Source organism: Crinia signifera, chromosome 1, assembly GCF_055691185.1.
Source record: "Crinia signifera chromosome 1, ASM5569118v1, whole genome shotgun sequence".
NCBI lineage: Eukaryota > Metazoa > Chordata > Amphibia > Anura > Myobatrachidae > Crinia > Crinia signifera.
Window position 1 is genome coordinate 140,220,413 of NC_139217.1, and position 12,777 is coordinate 140,233,189.

The 12,777-nt window shown below is 43.7% G+C and overlaps 1 protein-coding gene across 1 annotated transcript in view; it reads right to left on the reverse strand.

The window, feature by feature from the left end:
- The window catches only part of AFG2A (AAA ATPase AFG2A), a 407,538-nt gene that overhangs the window by 48,380 nt on the left and 346,381 nt on the right, over positions 1-12,777 (reverse strand). Inside the window, exon 15 of the mRNA XM_083174281.1 lies at positions 7,655-7,819. Coding sequence (XP_083030407.1) covers positions 7,655-7,819 — 165 coding nt within the window. The remainder of the gene's footprint in view (positions 1-7,654; positions 7,820-12,777) is intronic.

Here is a 12,777-nt window from a genome sequence, read left to right on the forward strand (position 1 = left end):
GTCACTTTACCTTGTCACTATAGATGATATCCAGGCTGCGCAGCCGATGGAAGGGACCACAGAGGGCCACCAAGTGATTGCGATCACCAGCAGTGTAGATGGTGAGTGTATACTGCAAATCATCTTTATGGGATAGTGACGTATCATTTGTGGAAAGGTAAACATTTCTTTATCTGTACTTATTATAGATATCATCGAGATTTCAGATGTCAGTGCAGAGGGGGAGAAGAACACACCATCACCTGACACGTCCAGCGACGAAAGCACAATGCAAGAAAACATGACACAAGTCCATAAATGTCTACAAGAACTAAGCGGAAAAGTCCATACCGTAGCCCAAAAAATTACGAAAATCCAAAAAGGCGTAGCAGTAGTACACTCTTTATATGAAAAAATGTATAACGGTTTGCATTATAAAGTCAAAAAATAGTTTGTCTACTTTATTTTACTTTTTTCTCCTTCTTGTTTATTTGGAGGCCAGCAGCATGCACCTTAAAATGGTGCATGTCATGGCAAGCAGTCCCACGGCAGCAATGCATCACATGTGAGCAGGCCGGGATGTTCCCATGTGATGCGTTGCTGCCGTGGGACCGCTTTCCACTACATACACCACCATGTTCAAATGTGTTTTTATGTTTTTTGGGTGGGTGGGCGTTCCTGCTACACCTTCACACGTGGCACTTATGTCATGGCAAGCAGTCCCATGGCAGCAATGCATCACATGTGAGCAGGCCGGGATGTTCCCATGTGATGCGTTGCTGCCGTGGGACCGCTTTCCACTACATACACCACCATCTTCAAATGTGTTTTTATGTTTTTTGGGTGGGTGGGCTTTCCTGCTACACCTTCACACGTGGCACTTATGTCATGGCAAGCAGTCCCACGGCAGCAATGCATCACATGTGAGCAGACCGGGATGTTCCCATGTGATGCGTTGCTGCCGTGGGACCACTTTCCACTACATACACCACCATCTTCAAATGTGTTTTTATGTTTTTTGGGTGGGTGGGCGTTCCTGCTACACCTTCACACGTGGCACTTATGTCATGGCAAGCAGTCCCACGGCAGCAATGCATCACATGTGAGCAGGCCGGGATGTTCCCATGTCATGCGTTGCTGCCGTGGGACCGCTTTCCACTACATACACCACCATGTTCAAATGTGTTTTTATGTTTTTTGGGTGGGTGGGCGTTCCTGCTACACCTTCACACGTGGCACTTATGTCATGGCAAGCAGTCCCACGGCAGCAATGCATCACATGTGAGCAGGCCGGGATGTTCCCATGTGATGCGTTGCTGCCGTGGGACCGCTTTCCACTACATACACCACCATCTTCAAATGTGTTTTTATGTTTTTTGGGTGGGTGGGCGTTCCTGCTACACCTTCACGCAAGCACCTGTATGTGATACTCTGTTCAGGTCCGACCACCCAAATAAACAAAGTGTTCACAGTATTTTTTGTCAGTATTTCTTAATAAATGTTAAGTGTTTATGCAGAACAATGAACATCACATATCTATCTATCTATCTATCTATCTATCTTCTATAACTATATCTGTCAGGAATGCACACACAACGATTATTTATTTCAAAAGGAATGCACACACAACGAATATTCTTTAACAGCATGGCGCGGAAAGTACGGGGGAGAAGACTTCCTGTTGTTTACATGCTGCGCTGATGGAGGGATGACGCAGCTAGTCAACACCCACATGGGCGTGCTGCTTTTGGGAGGAATGATCGCAGGAACGGGCTGCATATCGATCGAACGTGCGTACACATGTCACTTTTCTTTCGATATGGAGCCGTCCTGTCGGAAGAATATTAAGCAGCAAAGAACCTGCGACCGACCGACCGTGGACGGCCAAGAGCGTTTTTGGCCGTTTATCGATCGCAACGAAGGGATCGGGACAGCGTACACATATATACAATCGAACGGCCGTTCGTCCGCAGATCGGAAGAACGGCCCGACGATTGTACATATGTGTACCCAGCTTAAGGCTGCCAGAGAACTTAATTCCAGCACAGACTAGCCATGTGTTTCAATACAAGCACCTAAAGATCACGCCCAATCAGATTTCCCCAAAAAAGGGCACAGTTTAAATTACTGCAATTGTTCTTTCTTATGCTGCCCGTGCTCAAGGACTCATTTCATGAATCCTTCCTCATCATAATCATCATCATCATCAGGTTTTACAAAAAAAAAAAATAATCCAGTCAGTAATGCCTCTGAAAATGTATAATCCCCATTGTCATAAATAGGGGTAGGCAAGCGGTGCTGCTGCTGCAAGGGCACAGGGCATATGTAGTGGCACCATTGTGTCACCATGGCACCAATATATTCAAAACACAAAGGTTGCTTTGCTTTCTAGTGTAAAGCTGAAGGGAGCATCTTTTGGTCACTCTGGAGGTTATTGTGATCACTACGCTCCCCTGCGCGTTCATGCAGGGGAGCGATGGTGAGCGACTGCGCATGCTCATCAACTTTTATGCACATGTGCAGCCACTTTGCGTGAGAGGGCATAGCAAAGTACTCATTCGCCGTCCCGTTTGCACCTGGCGGTGCGGGCATAGGGCGGCGGCGAGGGGCTGTGCCCATGTAAACGTCCAGTGTTTCATGGGTGAACCTATGAAAACGCTGGGCGTTCCCATGACAATGCAAAATCATTTGATGGTCGGCAACCATATAATGATTTTGTCCCCGCATGCAAGGCTGCAAATGGATATTTATGCTAAACATCTAATTACATGGGTGCAGGGATATTCGGCGTGCAACCGGGGGCGGGCATTCATGCAAATAGCGTTTAAATTACACAAAAAGCTGCATGTCAACCAGAATAAGGTTGGCTGAGCACAATCCTGGTGCCAGTAGCCATACCCCTTCATCACAAGAATGGGGGGCGGGACTGGCATGGGGCAGAATTTCACCCTGATACAGCCCTGATCCTCCACACCTCAAGTCTCCCTTTGTCTGAATCAGAAACATCAAACCTACAGCAGGGTCAATAAATGCACTAACACTAATTCCATAGTCCAAAGTTAGGAAAAATGCTGAACAAAGCTCTAATTCCAAAGCATCTCTTCTATGAGGAACCTCGGCTTCATATTCTAACCTACTGTAGTAGCCTTATCTTTGCCACTTGTGAATACTGTAAAAGAAGTAGGATTTAAATGGCCACGGTGGGTTTAAAAGACATTTAAAAATTGCTGGGCTATAGCAGGGTTGGCAACAGAAATCCTGGGCCCCATACACTGATATCTCTGGGGGCAGCCCACCCCCTCAAACGCTATGACACCCCCCCTCCCCCCCCCCGTGCTGGAACATAAACTGTACACACACCTTCACCCTGAAAACTGTGTTCTATCTCACTGATGCACTCCCTTACCCCGTGGCCTGTGCTCTGTCACACTGATGCGCTCCCCACCCTGCAGCCTGTGTTCTATCACACCATTGCACTTCCTTAATATGCAGCTTGTGTTCTATCACACCGACATGCTCCATCTCCCTGCGGTCTGCATTCTAAAACACTGACGCGCTCCCTCAACCTGCGGCCTGTGTTCTATTATACCAAAGCACTCCCTTACCCTGCAGCCTGTGCTTTATCACACTGGTGCCCTTCCTCACCCCACAGCCTGTGCTCTATCACACTGACGTACTTCCTCATCCTGTGTTCTATCACACTGACGTACTTCCTCACCCTGCGTTCTATCACACTGACGTACTTCCTCACCCGGTGTTCTATCACACTGACGTACTTCCTCGCCCTGCGTTCTATCACACTGACGTACTTCCTCTCCCTATGACCTCGACTCTATCATGCAAGCGCACTCCCTCGCCCCACAGTCTGGGCTCTATCACACTGGCACTCTCCCTCCTTCTGCGGTCCATGTTCTATAAACGCCGATGTGCTCCCTCACCCCACGGCCTGGGCTCTATCACACTGAAGTGCTCCCTCATTCTGTGGCCTGCCTTCTACCACACTGATGCCTTCCCTCACCATCGGACATGCGCTATATTACATTGACGCACAACCCTAACTCCACTCCCAACTCTCACAGCCTAATCCTGACCCTCGTACACTGCAGCTAACCCTTACCTCACCCCTGCAGCCTAACCTTAATGCACCCCACATGTATGCACATATCACTTACTCCTACCTTAAAAACCCCTGGCAGAGAGCAGTTTCACTGGCTGGATGGCCCTGGAACTGCTGCAGCCTCTTGTCTCCCTCTTGCTCAGACTCAGCAGCTGCCGAGTCCCATGTTGCTCCCCCCCCAGTCCAGTCCACACCCCGCCGAGGGGAAGGGGCGTCTGATTGGCAGGGGTGAGCGCATGGGTATCTTAACGAGGGGGGGCGGCTGTGTGAGGGACTGAGCACCTGGGGAGTTGGCATTGAGGCCCCTCAAGTCGTCAGGGCCAAGGACGGATGTCCCCTTTGACCCCCTTGTTGCCGGGCCTGGGCTATAGAACCTGGTTCTGAAATATTTTATTTTCCTCACCAAACTAGTTGCAGAAATTGCAACATAAATTTGGGGGCCCGACACACTTCGTTCTATGAGCCCCCCACCATGCAGAATAGTTACTGCTGAAAAAAACTAATTTAATTACTTGACAAGTGAAAGTATTACGTTTATTTATAATTAAAAAAAAAACACACAGTTGCATATGTGCTCACCCCTTGTTAGGGTTGGACCCAGTTAATGCATGGAACAGATGATACTTGTAGGCTCACTGTGTACTGCAGCTGCCAGGAACATCGAACTCCATATGGTCCAAGTGTGCATAATGCTGATGCAGCTCACTAGCTAGTGGTGCAGTGTGGCTCGTGGTATGAACACATTCCTGCATCATCACTTTGAGGGCCAGATGCACAAAGCTTGATAAAGTGATAAAGTGGAGAGTGATGAACTACCAGCCAATCAGGTCTTTTGCTGGTTATTCAGGTTACCTGATCCTGAAGACGGGGGCTGAGACCCCCCAAAACGTAGATCTCCTTATGGATTAGATGCAGTCCTGCTTTTTTCATTAAGCAACACAGTCTCTGAGTGCCGCTATGTCTCCCAACATATATTGCGCCACTGACATTAGATTAATGAGCTATGCACATTTAAGCTGAAAATATTGCTTCTAATTAGCCATTACAACATAACCTGAAGTGGAAAGCATAATGCGTTCCACACAGAGGAAACAGCGCTATCATTACATCCCTAAGTGCTGTCCGTCTAGTAACCAGCCCCCATATGCGTGACACGCACCAACCAGACACTTCCTGGTCAGGTGATGCTGGTGCACGCTTCCGCTTTGGGAGACTGAATCCCTCAATAGAGGAATATATCTATAGACGAACGCCGCCTTACAACATCCGGCGGCGTGCGTTCCACCTAGTAAGCTACCACACATATATAACGCTGGCATAACACTTTGACTCTTAAGGTATAGTACAATACTTAGAATATAATATTGTGATGTAGTGTGAAAGCCTATATGTTTATCGATATACTGCTAATTGTATTTTTAATTGGATTGATATTGCTGCTATATTTTATTAAGACCATACTGATTGAAATGTACAACTTCCGAGTTATGCTGTGTATAAATATTGATGCATTGATGTATAAGGCAATTGATTTTGCGGTACAATTAGATGATATGGAATGTGTGACTAGCAGTCGATATGTCTCCTGCACAAACAAAACCTTCATAACAAAAAACATGGAAGGCTGGACATTCAGCACAATACACAAGCACTATGCTCAGAGTGGCTTCAATCAGATGCTAGAACTGCTGATTTGTCAGCTGCCGAGATTAATGGATTTAGAACAAGCACAACAGAAACAAAGCTTTCACTGACTTTGAATGGCCAACATCCAATACATATACACTTCTGCAAAGTGCAAACAGAGGACTGTCTGACAGAAAGACACCATCTTTGTCCAAAGCAATAGCGAACAACACAGATCCTGGACTTCTGCTATTGTATAGTATTTTGTGGCTTTCACGATGGAATGGCTTCCCAGCAGGTAGAAATGTCTGGCATACCGACAAAGTTAGAGGCAAGGCGGCACACAGTGTTCTGCAAGATGTTGGTGTTACTGCTATAAACATCCAGCATTTGCCTGTAGCGAATTGTAGTAAAGGATAAGCTGTTTGCCAATTTAATAAGATTAGAAACCAAACCTGCCTGAACAACTTTACATAGAGACACCTGTAGCCTTTTTTCCTCACACTTCAAAGATGTAGCAACTGGTATCATTATTACAGCAGATTTATGCCTAAGAGAGGTGTTGATAAGAATATGAAGTACCAATTACACAGATTGCAACAGTTTTCTGATAATACAGGTTTATATACTCATCTAACATGTCATTACTGTATATTGGAATTATTACCCAGATCTTTATGGATTTGCCATTTCTGGGTCATATCAAATGCATTTAGCTTCTATTGTTAGCATTCCTATGTCCAGCATGTACATTATGGAGAGTTTCAAGGCACTGTCGTATATTGATTTGTATCATAAAGGCCCCATACACTATGCAATTTGAGGACGATTTCACGCGCTTCTGGCGGATCGGGATGAGAAATGCAGAAGGATCGCATGCGATGTAGCTCAAGAGGAATTGGATGCCACTGTAAGTGAAGTCGCATAATTTAATGGGGCTTAAGGTTTGTCATAAGGAAAGAAAGCCTCCATGTATATAGTTGCATTTCTTTGTATATCAGTGGAAAACAAGCTAGTATCCAGTGGCCAATACCGGGGAATTTTTTCAAACCTAGGATTCGGGATTGAAAAATTCTCAAGATTGAGTTTGTCAATGTAATAATTAATTGTAATCCTCCCCAAACATCCAATTGGACACCCTGCAGTGTTCTTTATATGGGGCTGGTTGGTGGCGGAAGGCAGTAGCAAGATCAGCAGCTGTGAGTGGGAGTGGTGGGCTGCCTGCACAGTGTGTGACCTCTGACATCAGGTCACACTGCGCACAGCTGGTGTCAGGAGCAGACCGGCAGCATCTGAGCAGGTGTTCAGCGCTGCCCGGCATTAGATTGCACATGCGCATTTTATTCCTGGAATAGGAAGTTCTAATCCCTAATCCAGGTGTTTAAACTGATTTTGGTTACATTATACAGTGTCAGATTTATCTAAGATACACAACTCTAAGTCACTTATTTTTCAGTAGTCAATCATGATCTTAAGCCATGATGTACCCTGTTCTTATTACTGCTGCATGCCATAGTAACCATAGTCTGCATCATCCTCGATGTTACAGTCATAGACATATATGCAAGATCTTGTGCATTAATGTCAGTGACAGTTCCAGTAATGGAAGGTGTGAAGTTGGCACCTGCTTACATGGTCACAATACCATCATACTTACCAACTTCCCAGCTGCAAAGTTGGTACCTCCCCTGACTGCCCACTTTCAAGGATAGCTACAGGGTTGTTGTGAGAGGCTCTGTGTGTGTGTGTGTGTGTGTGTGTGTGTGTGTACAAGTATGAGTAGCAACCAATCTAATGTCTCCTTCACAACACCCCTCATTCCAATAAAGTTACATTTATAACATGAATTTCGCAGCTTTGCTGGTCAACCAGAACGGCTCATCCACACAATAAATAAGCAACAGCTGTGACTAGACAACTGCCAATGCTTACCTCTGCACCCGAGTACCTTTCTGTCTGCAGCACTAGATCATCTAGGCTAACATCATTGTCAATAGGCATACACTGGAACCGGATTCTAAAGATTTCCCTGCGAGTAGCAGCATCTGGCAGAGGCACAAAAATGATTCTGTCAATGCGCCCTGGACGCATCAAAGCCTGAAAAAGAGAAAGACACATAAATGTAAACAAAACCCCCAATAACTAGAATCCTCAAGCATACACAATAATCTTCACCGAGCACCACAAAACTGCATAAATAATTACAATATAATTTCCTAATTACAAGATCAGAAGAGTAGTTAGTCCGCTACAAACAAAAGATGTGCATCTGTAGCGAGGACTTTCCAAACTCCACACAACAGGAAGAGACCCACAAGCTCCAGCAGATCTATCATAGTGCCCAGGAGGTGATGACCTTGAGCTTTCGAACATTGCCCTTTTATGTTGGTTGCCCTTGTGACATACAAATTATTCTACAAAGTCCTGCATGCCTATGGTAAGAGCTAAAGTTAAAACGGTTAAAATAACAGCAATTGTTCTTTTTGAGCCACATTTACCAGCAACACTTGACAAGTGTGTTGGATTCTTTCAATTGATCTACTGTAGGTTGTGTGCACTGTTTTGACAAATCTTTGACTTCCTAACATTCCTGTATCTCTCACTGTCATGACATAAGCTGCAACAGTGGTATGGACTTGCTTGTTAACAACTATGTATATACTTTTCCTTGTAATCAGAAACTGAGGAGCACAAGGTCAAAGCTTGATATACTGCAATCTGAAACTTTATTTTTGTTATCTTTGCTTGTCAGCCTGTTTTCTGGTAGTATAACTAGCTACTGCGAACGGAGTAATGGGGCGACACTGCTGAGCAATGTACATTTGAAAATGTCTACAGGGCATTCAAGTACTTTTAGAACAATTGCTTCATTATATTATCATGCATCATAGTAATAATTGTAAGCCTTAAAATATCCACATTACTATAACTAAAGATCTAAATAGGAGAAAACAGATTATTTCTAGCAAGATGACGGACCACTGCAATACATCTTATTATAGATATATACAGTCTTTTTTTTAATGAACTATTCCTTCGTTATATGTTGAATAAGTCATGGATTAAGTGGTAGTAGAAAATTTGTGAATTACATACTTGTCTGACATATCAGTGCACCAACAGGGCAGCGCTCTTGGCTTTGTGCATCAATACTGACTGCAATTTGCTATATATAGCCCTATGTATAACTGTGTGTGTGTGTGTGTGTGTGTGTGTGTGTGTGTGTGCATTTATTTGATGTAAAATGCAATCTGAGTACTAACATGATATAATCAATTGGCTAAACAGCACAAATAGTAACTCTTCGTTAAGTCTAGTGTACATGGTCACACAAGTTACACTGGGGCAGATTTATGAAAGCTTGGGGAGAGCTAAAGTAGAGAAGGTGGTGTCACTGGGGGGGGGAGGTGTGGGCCACACCCGAGTGTCACCTGCCTATGGGTGACACTAAAATGCCAGCTCTTTGCCAGTGACAGGAGCCAGGCGGTGCCTGGCTCCTGGCACTGTAGCCACAGCACTTCCCGGTGGCAAGCAGCATCTCCCAGACCACTGGAGTACCGAAAACGGGATTCGAGCAGCAAGGCCACACCACCTCCCACAAGATCACACACCCTCACATAAGGCTTTGCCACTTTCGCGCCATCCACACTAGGTGGCATCAGGGTAAGTGATGCCTCCAGATACAGAAACAAATGTCAACCAATCAACAGTTACAGGCTGTGTTTGAAAAATGATAGGAGCTGATTGGTACGTTATTTCTCACCAACATTCAATATATCTGCCCCATTGTGTGTCCATGTATTTATGGTCTTTACGGAACTCTCTGCTTTTATACAATCATACTGCAAATAACAGGCAACATAAATGGAACATCATCCTTTAACCCCTTGACTGGTTTGGTCTAATAAGATCAGACCAAACCAAGCCATATTTTCCCTGACATGGTTGCATCTGATGCCACCATGTCAGAAAACCCATATGTTGAATGCTGGCACTTTAATAGGTGTAAAAATTGCCAAGCAAAAAAAATCTAAACATATAAAAAATACATTATGGTGACCAATTATTTAAAATTAGGAATCAGATAAGAGTGAATAGAGTTCATAGAGGGAAAAAATTCATGTTAAAAAGCAAAAACACCAATTCATAAAAAAAAAGAAATAAAATGTAATTCAGAATCTTCATTAAGCCGATTGGGTACCAAAGTAATCATTTCAAAAATGGATTTAATTCCGCATGTTCCAAACTAATTTCTGCATCTTGTATTCTCCAATGTTTTTCAACAAACTTGATAATAATTACTCATTTAAAATGTTTAGCTTAATCATTGTAATGTTCTTTAAAGTGGTTTGATAAAGAGTTTTTCAGACTCCTTTTCATATTTCGTAAATGCTCCGTCCATCTTTCTCTAAACAGTCTGGATGTGCGGCCTATATACTGTAGACTGCAACTGCATTCAATTACATGGACACGGTATCTACTATGATATGTTAAAAATTAATTTGGGCCTAATTCTGTGATATTCGCAACTTACCAAGTCCCGGAATGCCTATCCCGGGAAAAATGCTCCCCCCCCCGCCATATTTCCTCGCAACCATGAGAGGGGATGTGTTATGAAAACAAATCCCCTCCCATGTGCCCGCAGCGGGAGACTTAATTTGATGGTCGGCGACCATCACATTATTTCTCCTGGGCTTGCAAATATAAGTCAGTGGAGACTGACTTATATTTGCGGGCTCAGGGATGAAGACGGGGCAGGCAGCGACATTAGTCGCCCACCCCTGGCACACTGCATAACTGCCGCATTAACATGGAAACGCCCAGCGAGTGCATGGGGATACCCATGTTGGAGCATGTGTTCTGGTTTAATTTGCACAAACAAACTTTCAGATCTGTTTCACTGCCTTCCCATATAAATAAAATGTCATCAATAAATCCGTCACATTTTTTACATTCTGGAGTAATCAAATGTCCACATAGCATGTTCTTACCAGAACACCATAAACAAGTTTGTGTTTGAAGGTGAAAATCGGGTTTCCATTGCAGTACCCATTTTGTGCTAATAGGATTTATCTTTGTGCCAAAAATAAGTTATTTTCTAAAATAAACTTGATCCATCCTCATTTTATCTATTTTCTTGGTATCCATATTGCTGTTTTCAAGAAAAATATACAGATTTCAACTCTAGTTCTTATTTACATCTCTACATATGATTTGAACAACTTGTAAACAGGTTGTAAATGATTATCTATAAAGTATGAGGTATTGGAAATAGCAGAATCAGTTCCAGCAATTATAGGCCCAGTGGCGTACGCAGGGGGACCAAAAAATCTGCTAAGTACCATGTGTATTTGTGTGTAGAACTGCCTTGGAGCGCAGGACGCAGCTGCAGATTCAATTATTGATGCAAAGCACCGCAATCCCGTCCCTCCTCACCTCCGCCTCCTTGGGCTGTGAGCTTTGCACCTTAGTGGGCAGCCGGGGACAGGTTGATCATGCAAAGTGCCCAGCGCTGCAGTCCCAACCCCCCCGGGCTTTGAGCTCTGCAATCGCATCGGGCAGCTGGTGATAGGTTGAAGAAGCTGAGGCTGCTCTGTCTGGTAGTGAGAGTGGCCGGGCTGCTGGGCTGCTTCTTTGAGTGGCCGGTCTGCTTCGGCTTCTACCTACTGTATGTAACATGGGGACAGTGCAGCCATGGCTCCCAGTGGCCTACAATACAGTGTGAGTTCTGTAGAAATTTGAAGGACTGTCGAGCTGACTCAGGTACAGTTCCATGCCATGATATAACATAGTTTGCTGCCTGCACCTGATATCATATCAGCTTCTCCTCTAGGTAAGCCCATATCTGACTATCTCTGCACTTATCTCCTCTGTGCCTGCTTTCTGCTTCCTTCCTCTGTGCCAAACTCACTTCCTTTCTTTAATCCATCCCAGCCTCTCTGCCATCTTCTTTCAGTGCCAGCCTTTCTGACCTGTCTCTGTCTGGGACAACCTTTTTGCCTAATTAGGTCTCATTAGGTTTTCTCAATCATTATGAGTTTTAGGCAAATATAGAATACAAGTAATATTTAATTTTATTTCACAATATAATTTTTATTCCCTTTTACCCTCATGTTTGTACTAAGATTACATCTTAATTAGCATTTTCAATAACACTGGGATTTGTTCTCATATTTTATAAGTTTCTCTATTATTTAGTTGCCTTTATTATTTCCTCTTTGTACTTTAAAATATCCATAATTACTATTCCTCCCCATCCCCCTCTTGTGTCAGCTGGTTTAATTATTATTTCTTTATGTTTAATCTTTTCATGCTTTCATTTCTTAAAATTGTATATTAAGTTTATACCATTTAGGTTCATTGAGGTAAATTTCTGCACTTTACTAACGCTTTCTATAAATCATCCTGAATTGGGGTTAAAATTTCTAAATAAATCTCGGATTTGTTAGATTTGCTGTTTGGTACAAACTTTGGTCTTTTTTGTAAAAACAAACTCTCTTCTTTTGTGATTCATGTTTACCGAGGTTACATATTTGTTTATTTTCTGTAGGCCATTGAATAAATGTGTTATTGCTATTTATTGACATTTTATTACTTTCTTCGCTTTTCTTCCTTTTTTTGCTTTGTATATTTCATTATTTTCTTTAATATCACATTTTCTTTCTGAAACTCCTGCCTAAAAAATTGTCTTTATTTACAATTCAAAATATGTTCCTTGTTGGTATGGGCTACTGACTAGCGGAGTACATAGTGGCCGATGAATCAATCTTAGTGAACCGAATTCGGACCCTGGCCTGATGGTCAGGGTTTGTGCATGTGCATTTGCAAATCTCGACTGCAAACGGTATTGGTGATTTACAATGTTGCCACGCCCTTCACAGCAGAGAGCGAGGGATGGAGTAGTAGTGGCCCTGGGACATGGAAACACCCAGTGTTTAATGGGGGTCCCCATGAAAACGATGGGCATTTCCATGGGAGTGCGGGCGGAACGAAGTCTTCTGGGGCGGATGGCTGGCATCACATGACGTCAGACGTTCGCCCTGGCACCCACATAT